General features: G+C 41.7%; 1 protein-coding gene across 2 annotated transcripts in view; it reads right to left on the bottom strand.

The window, feature by feature from the left end:
- Window positions 1-2215: 2215 nt before the first annotated feature.
- Window positions 2216-17720, bottom strand: part of triqk (triple QxxK/R motif containing) — a 47231-nt gene continuing 31726 nt past the window's right edge. For both annotated transcript variants that reach the window (XM_020475517.2, XM_031789143.1), the window contains exon 5: window positions 2216-2919. In XM_020475517.2, the coding sequence (XP_020331106.2) occupies window positions 2812-2919 (108 nt within the window). In that variant the 3' untranslated portion in view covers window positions 2216-2811. The remainder of the gene's footprint in view (window positions 2920-17720) is intronic.

Here is a 17720-nt window from a genome sequence, read left to right on the forward strand (position 1 = left end):
ACCTGGTTAAATAAAGGTGTTCTCAACTAGCCTACCTGGTTAAATAAAGGTGTTCTCAACTAGCCTACCTGGTTAAATAAAGGTGTTCTCAACTAGCCTACCTGACTGTTCCTGACCGAGTTACAATTTTTACTTAAAACTTGAAAATCAATGGTAAGACCTGAAAACAGTTGTCTAGCCATGATCAAGAATAATGAGAAATCCAGGTGTGCAACGGTCTTAAAGACCCAGAAACATCACTGCCAAAGGTGCTTTAGGGGGGGGGGACGACATGTATCTAAATCAAACTATATTAGCGTTCATACTTAAATGTTTGTGTGTGGGGGGGCATAGGAATTGTTTTAAGGTCATACCATGGATCATTTAGCAAATAGGACCCCTTTACTACTACAGCAATTTGAAACAGTCAAAAAATAAATCATCATCAGGAACAAGGATTTAAATGGTCTGTCCTATATCTGTCTGTCCTATATCTGTCTGTCCTATATCTAGGAAATATGAAAGCTGGACAATTCTAACCCCTTATTTTTGTTGGCAAAAAACGACCTCCATTTGTTTGTATGGGTTACATTTAGTCCCGTGACATGTTGTGTAGAGCAAAACATTGTGTTCGTGAGAGTCCCTTCCATAGTGGGGTCATAATACTTTTCAGGATGTCTGACAGATGGATTCAGTGGATCGAGACGCAGTACAAAAAAAAGACATCTCTTAAACGAACAGACTTTGATGGGGATTTTGATATGTTATTTCGATTGATGCACGGGTGCGTCAACTCTTAAGGACACTTTGTAACACAACAAAATGCAGGAGAAGTCAAGAGGTGTTAATAGTTTTTGAAGGCAACTGGACAACGTTACTATTCAGATGGTATTACAGTCAAACATAAGGGGCCAGGAAGCACCTGCACTATCTGTAAACAGCCCATCTATCTACCTCATCCTCATACTGGGATTTATTTATTTTGCTCCTTTGCACCCCAGTATCTCTACCTGCACATTCATCTTCTGCACATCTACCATTCCAGTGTTTAATTGCTATATTGTAATTACTTCACCACCATGGCCTATTTATTGCCTTAACTCACCTCATTTGCACTCACTGTATATAGACTTTTTGTTTTCTTTTGTTCTACTGTATTATTGACTGTATGTTTGTTTTACTCCATGTGTAACTCTGGGTTGTTGTTTGTGTCGAATTGCTTTGCTTTATCTTGGCCAGGTCGCAGTTGCAAATGAGAACTTGTTCTCAACTAGTCTACCTGGTTAAATAAAGGTGTTCTCAACTAGTCTACCGGGTTAAATAAAGGTGTTCTCAACTAGTCTACCTGGTTAAATAAAGGTGTTCTCAACTAGCCTACCTGGTTAAATAAAGGTGTTCTCAACTAGCCTACCTGGTTAAATAAAGGTGTTCTCAACTAGCCTACCTGGTTAAATAAAGGTGTTCTCAACTAGCCTACCTGGTTAAATAAAGGTGTTCTCAACTAGCCTACCTGGTTAAATAAAGGTGTTCTCAACTAGCCTACCCGGTTAAATAAAGGTGTTCTCAACTAGCCTACCTGGTTAAATAAAGGTGTTCTCAACTAGCCTACCTGGTTAAATAAAGGTGTTCTCAACTAGCCTACCTGGTTAAATAAAGGTGTTCTCAACTAGCCTACCTGGTTAAATAAAGGTGTTCTCAACTAGCCTACCTGGTTAAATAAAGGTGTTCTCAACTAGCCTACCCGGTTAAATAAAGGTGTTCTCAACTAGCCTACCTGGTTAAATAAAGGTGTTCTCAACTAGCCTACCTGGTTAAATAAAGGTGTTCTCAACTAGCCTACCTGGTTAAATAAAGGTGTTCTCAACTAGCCTACCTGGTTAAATAAAGGTGAAATAAATAAATAAATAAAAATACATCTGTATAAAAATATATGTATAATAATGAAAAAGCGAAGAAGAGTGGCAGGGTATTCAACAATCAAGATAAGGTCATCTCCAAGGTCCATCATCATCATCATCATCACCATCATCTCCTACAAAGGCAGATGGTCTTTAGTGTCACGTAGAAGACCATATCCGTGTTTCTCCTTCTGTTAGTGCCAGGTAGAGGTAGTCTCCTCTGTTAATCAGAAAGACTCTTCAGATGGTGATCCAGAGGAGTTTGTCCAGGACAGGATGTATGTATAAAATCTCTGTTGCGGAGAACAGCAGACATAATGCAGATATTAAAAACAGAATTCAACAAGATTACAAAATTTATTGAGCTTATAACAATCATTAATATTCATGAATATAAAGACATGAAATAAAAACGCATCAGTGATTCATATTTCTGAAGAGGCAACAGGACTGCCCCGTCTGTGTTCGCGCATTTGTCTCTGTGTAGCTGTTAGAGATGATGCTAATGTCAACAGTCTTCTTGGTAGATGATCCCCAGACCTCAAGTGGTCTCCTGACGTGGTTTAAGCATCGTTCTGGACTGAAATGGAATGTTCTATAGAAGTGTGCTTTTGAGAACAAAAGACAAAAAACAAAAAAATGGAGAAAACAGAAATTAGGAAAAAAATGAAACAGAATCAGACAAAAAAGAAAATCTTGAGTCAAATTTGCATCCAGATGAGCCAATGAGCCACGTTGACAGAGCCTGACAATAGCCAATGAGCCACGTTGACAGAGCCTGACAATAGCCAATGAGCCATGCCGACAGAGCCTGACAATAGCCAATGAGCCATGCCGACAGAGCCTGACAATAGTCAATGAGCCATGCCGACAGAGCCTGACAAGCCCAGCCCAGCAAGACCCCGAGCCCGAGGTTAAGTTGTCCTCTCCTGCTTTAGTCCACATCCAGGTCCATGTCCAGTTCAGTGCTCAGGTTGAGGTAGAAGAACGCATACACACAGAGCATGAACACCAGGATGGCTAAGATGACCAGGAAAGCATCCTGCAATCACAGAAAGGGGAGAGACAAGTATATAGTTAATAAAAGGCAATGTGCGATTTTAAAATAATGATATACACGGAGTCCATGAGATAGAATGACCAGGTGAAAGCTATGATCCCTTATTGATGTCACTGTGTAGCGTGCCGTCTTTCAGATGGGATGTTAAACGGGTGTTCTGACTCTCTGAGGTCATTAAAGATCCCATGGCACTTATTGTAAGAGTAGGGGTGTTAACCCCGGTGTCCTGGCTAAATTCCCAATCTGGCCCTCAAACCACCATGGTCACCTAATAATCGCCAGTTTACAATTGGCTCATTCATCCCCCTCCTCTCCCCTGTAACTATTCCCCAGGTCGATGCTGTAAATGACGTGTTCTCAGTCAACTTACCTGGTAAAATAATGGATCAATAAATAAACGTGTTAAATTCACTTCAAATCAGATGAAGAGGAGGAGACCGGTTAAAGAAGGATTTTTAAGCCTTGAGACATGGATTGTGTGTTTGCGCCATTCAAAGGGTGAATGGCGGGTGAAGGGTGAAGGGTGAATTGTCTTTAAACCGTGTGTGGTAGTAGGTGCCAGGCACACCGGTTTGAGTGTGTCAAGAACTGCAACGCTGCAGGGTTTTTCACATACACATGGGAAACTGTTGAATCAAGAATGGTCCACCACCCAAAGAACATCTAGTCATCTTGACACAACTGTGGGAAACATTGGAGTCAACATGGGCCAGCATCCCTGTGGGACGCTTTCGACACCTTGTAGAGTCCATTCCCCAACAAATTGAGTCTGTTCTGGGGGCAAAAGGGGGGGGGGTGGGGGGGTGCAACTCAATATTAGGAAGGTGTGCCTAATACATTGTACACTCAGTGTATATCCATCGATTGTTGAAAAATACAACCCATAGATCCCTCATGAGTTTAGTTAAACTGTCGTGCCTAAAGTTAAGGTACAAAGACCACATGGATTTATAAAGAGAGGGATGACAAACATCTGGAAAGAACATTTTGAAAAAAACGACAAAGAAATCAATTTAAACTCCAATCTGATTTAAAGAAAAATGTCTAAATACTAGAATTAAATCAAAACCCACTTTCCAATTCCACATGAGGAATTAGCACGTAAGATCAAATCACTAAAAACATAGTGGTTTTAACAGCATAAAAAATGAGATGCTGAACAACAGCTGAACAACAGCTGAACAACAGCTCTGAGCTGCAAGGTGCTCCAGTTATTCAACCTCATGTTAACCCCGAATCACAACTGTAATCTAGCGGTCAATACTAATACTGTATCAAACAGTGACCGATGACCCCGAATCACAACTAATCTAGCGGTCAATACTAATACTGTATCAAACAGTGACCGATGACCCCGAATCACAACTGTAATCTAGCGGTCAATACTAATACTGTATCAAACAGTGACCGATGACCCCGAATCACAACTGTAATCTAGCGGTCAATACTAATACTGTATCAAACAGTGACCGATGACCCCGAATCACAACTGTAATCTAGCGGTCAATACTAATACTGTATCAAACAGTGACCGATGACCCCGAATCACAACTGTACTCTAGCGGTCAATACTAATACTGTATCAAACAGTGACCGATGACCCCGAATCACAACTAATCTAGTGGTCAATACTAATACTGTATCAAACAGTGACCGATGACCCCGAATCACAACTGTAATCTAGCGGTCAATACTAATACTGTATCAAACAGTGACCGATGACCCCGAATCACAACTGTAATCTAGCGGTCAATACTAATACTGTATCAAACAGTGACCGATGACCCCGAATCACAACTAATCTAGTGGTTAATACTAATACTGTATCAAACAGTGACCGATGACCCCGAATCACGACTGTAATCTAGCGGTCAATACTAATACTGTATCAAACAGTGACCGATGACCCCGAATCACAACTGTAATCTAGCGGTCAATACTAATACTGTATCAAACAGTGACCGATGACCCCGAATCACAACTAATCTAGCGGTCAATACTAATACTGTATCAAACAGTGACCGATGACCCCGAATCACAACTGTAATCTAGCGGTCAATACTAATACTGTATCAAACAGTGACCGATGACCCCGAATCACAACTGTAATCTAGCGGTCAATACTAATACTGTATCAAACAGTGACCGATGACCCCGAATCACAACTGTAATCTAGCGGTCAATACTAATACTGTATCAAACAGTGACCGATGACCCCGAATCACAACTGTAATCTAGCGGTCAATACTAATACTGTATCAAACAGTGACCGATGACCCCGAATCACAACTAATCTAGTGGTCAATACTAATACTGTATCAAACAGTGACCGATGACCCCGAATCACAACTGTAATCTAGCGGTCAATACTAATACTGTATCAAACAGTGACCGATGACCCCGAATCACAACTAATCTAGTGGTCAATACTAATACTGTATCAAACAGTGACCGATGACCCCGAATCACAACTAATCTAGTGGTCAATACTAATACTGTATCAAACAGTGACCGATGACCCCGAATCACAACTAATCTAGTGGTCAATACTAATACTGTATCAAACAGTGACTGATGACACCATATCACAACTAATCTAGTGGTCAATACTAATACTGTATCAAACAGTGACTGATGACACCATATCACAACTAATCTAGTGGTCAATACTAATACTGTATCAAACAGTGACTGATGACACCATATCACAACTAATCTAGAGGTCATTATTAATACGGTATCAAACAGAAGCCAACATGGCCTATATAGTGGTCATTATTAATACGGTATCAAACAGAAGCCAACATGGCCTATATAGTGGTCATTATTAATACGGTATCAAACAGAAGCCAACATGGCCTATATAGTGGTCATTATTAAATTATTATTTGTGTCCCACACTGATTGAGATGAACTTTTTCAATATTCACAAATCAATTTTCATAATTTAAACGTAGAGTTGAAGTGTTTAATTGTGCTGTTAAATGGATGGTTGCTGGAGCTGAGTGGTTTCCAACTTCAAATGGGTTTCTATGTGCTCCTTTAATACCTTTTACACCGCATTACAACTCTCACCAGCCACGGGTCCACTAGGGTCCACACGGTTCCACTAGGGTCCACAAGGGTCCAAAAGAGTCCACACGGGTCCACTAGAGTCCACTAGAGTCCACATGGGTCCACTAGAGTCCACACGGGTCCACTAGAGTCCACACGTGTCCACTAGAGACCACACAGGTCTACTAGAGACCACACAGGTCCACTAGAGACCACTAGAGACCACTAGAGACCACTAGGGTCCACTAGAGTCCACTAGAGTCCACACGGGTCCACACGGGTCTACTAGAGACCACACAGGTCCACACGGGTCCACTAGAGTCCACTAGGGTCCACTAGAGTCCACTAGGGTCCACTAGGGTCCACACAGGTCTCCTAGAGACCACAACAGGTCTACTAGAGTCCACACAGGTCCACACGGGTCCACTAAGGTCCACACGGGTCCACTAGAGTCCACACGGGTCCACTAGAGTCCACACGTGTCCACTAGGGTCCACACGGGTCCACACAGGTCTACTAGAGACCACACAGGTCTACTAGAGACCACACAGGTCCACTAGAGTCCACTAGAGACCACTAGAGACCACTAGAGACCACTAGGGTCCACTAGGGTCCACTAGAGTCCACACGGGTCCACACAGGTCTACTAGAGACCACACAGGTCCACTAGAGACCACACAGGTCCACACGGGTCCACTAGAGTCCACTAGAGTCCACTAGGGTCCACTAGGGTCCACACAGGTCTCCTAGAGACCACAACAGGTCTACTAGAGTCCACAACAGGTCTACTAGAGTCCACACAGGTCCACTCTCCTCTCAACCTTTGTTTTAAGAAGTCATTACCAACCTTTGTAATCAAAACTGAAGTGATTCAAGTGTTTTGTTCATTCAAATGGTTCATTCAGGGGCATTGCTATACTGTGTCAAGATAGCTGAAAAGGTGCTGCTCTGGGCTAGTTGTTTTGCAGAAGGCCTTTCCTTCAAGCAGGCATTTCATTCAAGTATGTTATTCATTAAAATGTACTAAAATGGTGAGACCATTTCAATTTGCAGAAAGATACCAGCACCTACATTATCGCTCTTTTTAGACAATGCAAACCAAAGTCCTAATAAAAAAGGATGTGAATTTATTCTAAACATTCACATATCTGCAATTATAAAGCTTAGTTATTTTCAACACACAAAAGTGTAATGCTGATATTCACATCTCTAAACCTACATAATGGTCAATATGCTGCAGCAGTACTGCCATCTTTCAGAGACGGGGTGGAATGACAAGGCTGACGATGAGTAGGTCAGAGACATGATTTACCTCTTCTGCAGAGGATAAGTTCATGAGAGTTACCAGTCTCAGAAATTGCAGCCCAAATAAATGCTTCACAGAGTTCAAGTAACAGACACATCAACTGTTCAGAGGAGATTGTGTGAATCAGTCCTTCATGGTCAAATTGCTACAATACTAAAAGGTCACCAATAAGAAGAAGAGACTTGATTGGACCAAGAAACACGAGCAATGGATATTAGACCAGTGACAATCTGTCCTGAAGTTTTTAGGTTCCAACCGCCGTGTCTTTGTGAGACGCAGAGTAGTTGAACGGATGATTTCTGCATGTGTGGTTCCCACCGTGAAGCATGGAGGAGGTGGTGTGATGGTGTTTTGCTGGTGACGCTGTCTGATTTATTTCGAATTCAAGGTGCACTTAACCAGCATGGCTACCACAGCATTCTGCAGCGTTATGTCATCCCATCTGGTTTGCACTTAGTGGGACTATCATTTGTTTTTCAACAGGACAATGACCCAACACACCTCCAGGCTGTGTAAGGGCTATTTGACCAAGGAGAGTGATGGAGTGCTGCATCAGATGACCATGCCTCCACAATCAACCGACATCATCCCAATTGAGATGGTTTGGGATGAGTTGGACCGCAGAGTGAAGGGAAAGCAGCCAACAAGTGCTCAGCATATGTGGGAACTCCTTCAAGACCGTTGGAAATGCATTCCTCATGAAGCTGGTTAAGAGAATGCAAAGCTGTCATCAAGGCAAAGGGTGATTTGTTTAACACTTTTTGGGGGGTTACTACACGATTCCATATGTGTTATTTCATAGTTTTGATGTCTTCACTATTATTCCACAATGTAGAAAGTAGTAAAAATAAAGAAAAACCAAGGAAGGTCCTTTTGCCATGAATATGGGGGAAAGTATTCGGGAAAACAGGTGTGGAGTTCATTTGTGACAGAGTTCACTCAGAGAAGAAGAGAGTATTTGATAGTATTATTCAGTTCACTGCTCTGTATGGACGTGAGGTATCATAGCTACACTAAATGGGACAAGCAATCCAACAGAGATACTGTAGAAATATTTGAAACACCAACAAATGCATGTAGGGCGGAATTAGGCCGGTCTACGTTGATAGACATCCCCTCCAAAAAAGAGCGCCAAATGTCTTGATGCATCTGAAATATAGTCTTGAATCTAGTCCATAATATTTTGTGTCACTGGCCTACACACACACACAACCCCATAGTGTCAAAGCGGGATTATGATTTTATATTTAGATTTTATATTTATTTATAAAAAAATTTTTTTTTAAGTATTCAACCCCTTGATATGGCAAGCCTAAATAGAAAAGTTCAGGAGTACCAATTTCATTGACTACCTCATCTCTGTACCCCACACATACAATTATCTATAAGGCAATGAATTTAAAAACACAGATTCATCCAAAGACCAGGGAGGTTTTCCATGACTGACAAAGAAGGAAACCTATTGGTAGATGGGTAAAAAATAAATAGACGTTGGAAATCCCTTTGAGCATGGTGAAGTTATTAATTACACTTTAGATGGTGTATCAATACACCCAGTCACTACAAAAATACAGGCGACCTTCCTAATTCAGTTGCCGGGGATGATCTCCTCATCACAGTATAGAAAGAGAGTGAAGTTTCATAGAGAGAACAAAGGAATTTCTTCCGCCTCACAGAACTTGAGGTCCGAACAACATTTATGTTCTGGAGAAGGTATAAAAGATCGGTGAAGCTAAGAACTGGTCCGTTGGTACAATTTGTGAAACTCATGAGACAATACGGCCTCATTACCATAACGCTGTTTATATAATAGCCTCAGATATGAGGCTTACATCTAATTATTGTATCAGATGAATCAGTGAGGATGAAACTGTGAAATTGTGCCATGTGATTTTGGACTGTTTAATGGAGGAAACTCCAATTCCCTAAAAAGTTCCACTAAGTCCTTGGCACGCCCCCAGTGGCACAGACAGGCCCGGGCGTCATGGGAACGCCCCCAGGGGCACAGACAGGACCGGGCGTCATGGGAACGCCCCCAGGGGCACAGACAGGACCGGGCATCATGAGAACGCCCCCAGGGGCACACACAGGACCGGGCGTCATGAGAACGCCCCCAGGGGCACACACAGGACCGGGCGTCATGAGAACACCCCCAGGGGCACACACAGGACCGGGCGTCATGAGAACGCCCCCAGGGGCACAGACAGGCCCGGGCGTCATGAGAACGCCCCCAGGGGCACACACAGGACCGGGCGTCATGAGAACGCCCCCAGGGGCACACACAGGACCGGGCGTCATGAGAACGCCCTTTTCCATGTTCCGGATAAAACCCCCACCTGGGTTTTTCTATCACCAGACCAGCTTACCTCGATAACGAGTGGGCCAAGGTTTGTAACCGAGCTTACCTCAAATTATGAGAGCGCTAAGGGTTGAGATGAGACCAGTACCTCTATCATAGAGGGAAATAAGGTTCAAGTAGATTGCTGAATCTTTTAACCATCCCACGTGGTTAAACTCTGAGACTATCGACAGAATAAGAACAAGTCTTTGATATTAATTACTAGTCTGCAGCTAGGAATTCGGTATCATTGAACGCGAAGACTGACAACCGCCGAAACATCTATTCTATAACGACATGAATGAATGTCACTCTGAACTACCCATTCTAACCACGACAGAGAGAGAGAGAGAGAGAGAGAGAGGACGGACACTCTCCAACAGAAACAAACTTTTCAACAGAGACCCCGACGACACACTGAGCGTAAATATATATACTGATTGCAATTGTTCCCAAATGAGTGAGCGTTCATGTGCAAAGGATTAGTATTTCAATTGTTATAATTATCAACTGTGTGTCGTCTTCTCAGTCGACCCCCACTTCCCTTTTGTACACCAAGCCACGATGCCGGTTTATCCCACTAGGGAAACTCCGTCATCATTTCCTTGTAACTATCTACTGTTTGTTTATGCATTTCTGTGAATTACTTAGTTAGTAAATAAATGATTTAAGACAATTGATGTATGGATGACTCATTGTGAAGACTGGGTTTGTGCAGATAACCAATAATTTACAACGTTTGGAATGAGACTAACGTGAGGTAAAATAAATAATTCATTAATTAAGAAGACTATTTGATCAGATATTAAAATATCTGAAAAGTTGCATTAGGAAAATTATAACTTTGTAATCTGAATATTTTCCTTGGTGCCCCGACTTCCTAGTTAATTACATTTGCCTGATTAGTTAATCACGAAATGCTAATTACAGAGAATCTTTGATAAAAACTTAAAGTCTTCAGTTAATGATAGTAAAGACACGACACTCCACAATACTAACCTGAATGACAGAGTGAAAAGAAGGAAGCCTGTACAGAATAATTGCTCATGGTCACATGATGTGGTCACATGGTCACCCTTCCTGTGTCAAAACCAGTCTTTTTTCAGACAACAGGGCATTTCCTCATGGTTTAAATGGTCTAAGACATAGGGGGAAGCATCATATCCCGTGTCTTACATCGGCAGAACGGCTGCGTCGGGTAAACTCAAGGTGGGTGGGGCGCGGTCTCCAATAGAAAAAACATTTCAATGTTACTTTTTTTTGGGCGACCCGACCATATTCACAAAGAAATGTGCATTATAGATCTATCATTCTCATTGAAAGCCAGTCTAAGAAGTGGTAGATCTACTCTGCTATGTCTGTGTTTCCCGTTCGGAAGTTTTGTTATTGCATCTTTTACTTAAGGTTTTGTACACCAGCTTCAAACAAGCTCAAAAAACTATATTGTAGAAAATACTAAAAATAAAGAAAAACCCTTGAATGAGTAGGTGTCCAAACGTTTGATTGGATCTCTACTTGGATGTGGGTGGAGTCTACATAAGGGTGCAAATGAAAAACAATCACAAGCTCTGAGGCCGATATGTAAAACTTAAGAGCAGAGATACTAGTAATAGCAGTGTTTCTCTCAACTTTACTGAACAAAAATATTACATTTCTTGTAATGCAAGAAAACTGAAATCTATCATTTCTACCAGCATGTCATCTATGCAACGAGAGGCAAAACAAAATCAAATCAACCTCTAGATTTACTCCACGAACAGCAACGCATACTAACCCTCACTCTTCCCGCATTTGGCAAATCTGACCATAAATCCTTCTGATTCATATAATATACTAAGCTACAGGACTGTTTCACTAGCAGAATGAAATATGTTCCAAGATTCATCCAATGGCATTACCAGCTCAGTCACCGGGCTTCATCAATAAGTGAATCAACAATGTCGTCCCAAAAGTGACCGTACGTACATATCCCAACCAGAAGCCATGGATTACAGGCAACATCCGAACAATCAAACAGGCAAAGTGTCAATACGATTAAGATGGAACCCACCGGCTCCGACACTCATCGCATGTGGCTTAAAAACTATCATGGTGTAGAAAGAGAAACCTGGCCAGTGATGAGTGCCTACCAGACAAGCTAAATGCCTTCTATGCTCACTTCTGAGCCAATTAACACTGAACCATGCAAGAGCATTTTCAACTTCTCCCTGACCCAGTCTGAAATATCTACATGTTTCAAGCGGACAACAATAGTCCCTGAGCATAAGAATGCCAAGGTAACATGTCTAAATGACTATCGCCCCATAGCACTCACCCACAATACATTTCTCTGGCAACAGTGGCAACCAGCCATCCAATAAAGCATTTACTGAATTAAATTGAGAGAGAGACCACAGCAGGTGGGTTCCCGCTCCTTGGCTCCCCGAACATCACCACACCACCTGGTCACAGCACAGCAGCTCTCGCAGGATGCCAAGATCCACCAGCCCCATGGAGCAGCTGGTCATACCTGCCTGCCACACACACGCTCTGGGCTCCAGGACAGCCTGTCTGCCCGCCTGGCTGCCTGGCCAGCTGGAACCCTAGGAGACACCAGCTGCAGCGGAGACCAGAACACACGGAGGAGAGGGGTCCTCAAATCGTCTCACACAAAAAACAGGCCCAACAAAGCCGTAACCGTCAGCGAGAGAGAGTGATGTTCCACAAAATCAGGCTAACAGTGTAATAAAAAAAATTAAGCCCACGGCCTCAAAGACAAACAGGGAGATGACCCCTCTAAAATAAATGCAAAAACATAATTTCTGTTCAAATACTATATTGAAGAGGAGGCCATATCCATTATCGACATTCCAACCCAATAGTTCAGTATTTAAGTGGTTTCCATCTTCCTACCAGAGGAATACTGTTCCCTTTGATTCTCCAGTTGATCACTAAGAACATTAGTATTTCACGACTAATCTAATGGGATTAAGGGAATGCTTGATGAAGACCAGTATGTCTCAAACCGGCATATATCAACTTTAACATGACCTGTACCCATGACACATACAACTAATAACATTTAATTGGATGTTACATTTCATGAACCCTCCCCCCCACACTACTGTGGACAGTTCAGGAAGTAGAAGCTGTGTGTTAATGTGTCTGTGTTCCGTCCCGGTTGGGCGGTTCCTCTGTGTTCCGTCATGGTAGTGGTTAGTGGTTTCTTTGTGTGAATCAGGCCTTCATGGTCAAATTTCTGTAGTCTCCTACAAACAGTTGATGTTGAGATGTGTCTGTTACTTGAACTCTGTGAAGCATTTATTTGGGCTGCAATCTGAGGTGCAGTTAACTCTAATAAACTTATCCTCTGCAGCAGAGGTAACTCTGGGTCTTCCATTCCTGTGGTGGTCCTCATGAGAGATAGTTTCATCATAGCGCTTGATGGTTATTGCGACTGAACTTGAAGAAACTTTCAAAGTTCTAGTTCCAGAATTGACTGACCTTCCCATCTTAAAAGTAATGATGGACTGTCGTTTCTCTTTGCTTATTTAAGCTGTTCTTGACATAATATGGACTTATCCCTATTTGGTAATATTCCATCTTCTGTATACCACCCCTACCTTGTCACAACACAACTGACTGGCTCAAAAGTATTAAGGCAAAAAATTCCACAAATTAACCTTGAACAAGGCACACCTGTTACTCAAGAGTCCAATGGCGGCGAGCTTTACACCACTCCAGAGAATGCGTTTCCACTGCTTCACAGTCCAATGGTGGCGAGCTTTACACCACTCCAGAGAACAGGTTTCCACTGCTTCACAGTCCAATGGTGGTGAGCTTTACACCACTCCAGAGAACAGGTTTCCACTGCTTCACAGTCCAATGGTGGTGAGCTTTACACCCCTCCAGAGAACGCTTCTCCACTGCTCCAGAGTCCAATGGTGGCGAGCTTTACACCACTCCAGAGAACAGGTTTCCACTGCTCCAGAGTCCAATGGCGGCGAGCTTTACACCACTCCAGCTGACGCTTGGCATTCCGCATGGTGATCTTCCGCTTGTGTGCGGCTGCTCAGTCACTGCGATGTAGTGATATAAAAGTTGCACAGTATACGCACGCACGCACACACGTTTTGATATGGGGATAGTTTAGTGTTAGCACACGGTTAGGCAACACCAGGATACACTTCCATCCCCAGGTGGCAGCACCAATCAGGTCAATGGCTGTCCTCTGCCAGGAAGCCTTGATCAGCACAACAGGTGGTGGCAATGAAGCTCCTGATGAACAGTTCTAGGAGTTTGGAACTCGGTAGTGAGTGTTGCAACCGAGGACAGACGATTTTCATGAGCTACGCGCTTCAACACTCGGCGGTCCCGTTCTGTGAGCTTGTGTGGCCTACCACTTTGCAGATGAGCCGTTGTTGCTCCTAGACTTTTCCACTTCACAATAACAGCACTTAGTTGATCGGGGTAGCACTAGCAGGACAGAAATTTGACGAACTGACTTGTTGGAAAGGTGAGGATGATGCCACGTTCAAAGTCACTGAGCTCTTCAGTAAAGCCATTCTACTGCAAACATCCTCAAAACTCCTGATCACTCAAGAGTAACATTTATATACACCCAGGAGGAGAAGAAAGGAGAGACAACACTTAGCAACCCCAGCAACCCAACCCTGCTCTCATGAACATGTGTCTGAATTTCACCAAGGTTTCTCCCTAAAGACTAAGATAGGCGCTGTGCCACCTTGTGGACTGGTACTAATATAATAATAACAATAATAAATAATAATAATAAACAATAACACATTTTTTACTTTATTTGTTAATAACCAGGTTTCCATCCAACCATGTCACATTACATAGGAAAGTAATAGCTGATGGAAACATGAAATACGATTTTATAAATGCAGACAGACAATTTGTTTGTTCGACATGGTGGGATCTTTTTGTTTCTGTAAAACGTATTATACGGGAAACGCCTTTATGCACAAATATCGATATAACTACAGTATCAAAGAAAATATTGTCTATTTATGGAATGATTACCTCTTTTGTTCCGATCACACTTCACTAATGGCGCTGCCTACTCCAGACAACTCGTTTTAATTTTAAATCATATGAGCAAAAAATATTTCATTTGATTTGGAATGCTAAACCAGACAGGATTAAACATGCATATTTATATAATGAATGCGTTTGGGAGGCTGAAATTATTAAATTATACAATATTAAAGCATGAAACTTCTCATTAAAAGCTTCATACATTAATTGGTTTGCCAGTAGATTATGAGGCTCAGCCTTCATACAGACCGCAACTTCTCATTTTCCAATTAACTGAAAATTAAACTTTGTTCAACATATCACCCTTTCCTAAAAACAATCCATACAAAGCTGGTTATAATGAGAAAAAAAAGTTATCCTCCAGAAAAAGACAACTAATAATACAACAAATATTATGGTTAAACTCAAATATAGGGATTGATAAATAACAAAAGAATTGCATTTTGAGAAATGCTCTCGTTTCTTTAGTCGCCAACGGATCTTCCACACGGATCATTGACTGCATTTTTTATTATTTTAAATTAAGATGTTTCAGACGTGATTTTGAGAAATGAACATTGTTGATATGTTGATATGAAAACTGTTCCACAAAAATGCAGATGAAAAATCACAAACTGTTATGCAGAAAGGAGAGCATTTCTCAAAATGCTCTGAGCAATTCTTTTGTTATTTATCAATCCGTATATTTGAGTTTAAGCATAATATTTGTTGTATTATTAGTTGTGTCTTTTTCTGGAAATGGTACGTTTTCCCGTTAAAACACGACGAAGTCTTTATAAAATAATTGCCTGCACATTTCCATGGTTGGATTTTGTATATAGCCTGATAATATGAAATAAAACTTTTCAGGTTTCAAAACAATTAAGTATCAAAATGCCTCCAGCTAACCTTGTAGTGGCGGATGACGCTCTGATAGACTGTTGAATTGTGAAATGGGAGACGCACTTCAATTACCAGTTGAGAAATTGAAAAATCGCAGCAATTAAAAAAAAAAGGAAAACTGTTAACGTGCGACTGCATCTAGAATTGCTGCACACTACTCCAGCAGCAACAGGAGAAATCTCTCCCAGGCTCTGTATGCTGTGGGTGTGTGATAGTGGGATAAATAAGATACATGATGACTAACGAAAGGCCAATTTAATTATGCAAATGAACCTACACACAGATAAGCATGGTGGTCAAAAAATTGTACTTACTTCAACTGGTATTTTCATCAGTGAATAAAAAGCATTATTTTGCTAAGTTGTTTTTGTTTTTTTTCCTCTCGGCCATTTTGGCACGGAGGGAGAGCACGGAGGGAGAGCACGGAGGGAGAGAGCCTACAGAGAACAAACAGCTTCTCTTTAGAAAACTCCTAATCCCCAAAATGTAATTATTTTTGAGAATTTGGGACACTTAAGGGACAGTCATGACGACTGTGTTTCATTTGGTGATCTCATGAAGGACAGGAAACACACAACTGTATCTCTTAAAGTGCACATTTCCCAGCTGTCAGGTTGGCATCTGAATGTTGTATAAAAAAATGGAAGTATAAGAATACTTTTGAAAAAGAAAACAAAATGTGATTTAGTCTTTAAATGAGAATTGGATGTTTTATGGTAATTTATTCACAGTCAGTAGCCACGCCCAGGTGTGCACAAACATGATGAGACCCGCCCATTTTTCTAGTCAAGTATAAAAGCCCACGTGACGCAATTCACACCAGACCACGCAAATCACGGTGTAAACTAAGGTTGCAAAATGGTTGAATTTTTAAGACCAGAAGATATGAAGCGGTAGCTATATGTTGAAATGGTTGGCACTACAACTCTACCAAAAGGACAAGACCAGAGAACGCGGAGATCATTCCCACATTGAAATGGGGAAAAAAAAATCTACAAACTAAAAGAACAATTATTTAGACTGCAACTGTTCAAATGCTTTAGTAAAAGCAGCCACTCTAAGACCAGTTCCCGAATGGTACTCTGAAGTATCCATTATAACAACTACGATAGACTGTGACTCCTGGGGAACGCACCTTTCTGTCAATACTCTCCAGCAGATGGACCAGCGACCACAGAGAGAGAAAAGACAAATACTTGTAAATATGTAAATTGCAATTTATTTTCGAATGAGCGGTCGTTCTTGTAAGGTATTAGCAATTTCTATGAGTGTAGTTCTGAGTTTCCGCTCGAGTGGTCCACACCCCCTTCCTTTTGTCTACCAAGTCATCATATCCGTTTCATCCACTTGGGACTATCTTTGTATTATGTAATACTAATTGTGGGTGTGTTTCATGTATTTCTGTGATTTGATTAGTAAGTGTGACGACCCTCCCACTCTGTCTGCCGTATTCTCTCTCTGTTATTAGGATGCTGGGAGGGTCGTCAGCTACATGGGAAACACCTGGGCCCGGTGTCTCCCAGGATAAATACACCACTTCCCCATTCATGGAGGAGACTCTCTCCATGCAGACACCTTTATGGATTTTGTTGTGTTTCTTGGTGGTTTTTGGGTTGTTTGTGACAGCATCTTTCAACACCCTGCATTATCACATTCATGCATGCAAAACACTCACTTACATTACTGATTACACACACCACTGTATATTTTCCTTAGTTGCTTTAGTTAATAAATATATATTTTGTTACTCCTTATCTCCACGTTGTCTCCCTTTTGTTACGGGCTTTGAGCCGGTTCGTGACAAGTGGGGGCTCATCTGGGATCTTTGAACTATTGGTTTGGGAGACCGTGGAGGTACGTGTTTGGTTTGATTTTGATAGGCCCAGTATTGGTTGCCTTTGTTGTTTGGTTTGTGTGCTGTGTTGGAGAGAGTATAATGGTTAGTTTCCAGGCCCTGCCTAGCCTGAACTCTTGTTCTACTTTCTGTTGGGACGTCAGTCTGAGGTGAGTAATCGGCTGTGTACCTCGGTGGGAGATTTGGGGAGGGTGGTGGAACTTGCTACCCGGAGCTATAGCCTTTTTCCCCTGATAGGTTTAGCGATGTGTTTCATTTTTTGGAATATTTTTTATTTATTTTTTTAAATTTTATTTCACCTTTGTTTA

The sequence above is a fragment of the Oncorhynchus kisutch genome, linkage group LG14 (assembly GCF_002021735.2).
Source record: "Oncorhynchus kisutch isolate 150728-3 linkage group LG14, Okis_V2, whole genome shotgun sequence".
In the NCBI taxonomy this organism is placed as follows: domain Eukaryota; kingdom Metazoa; phylum Chordata; class Actinopteri; order Salmoniformes; family Salmonidae; genus Oncorhynchus; species Oncorhynchus kisutch.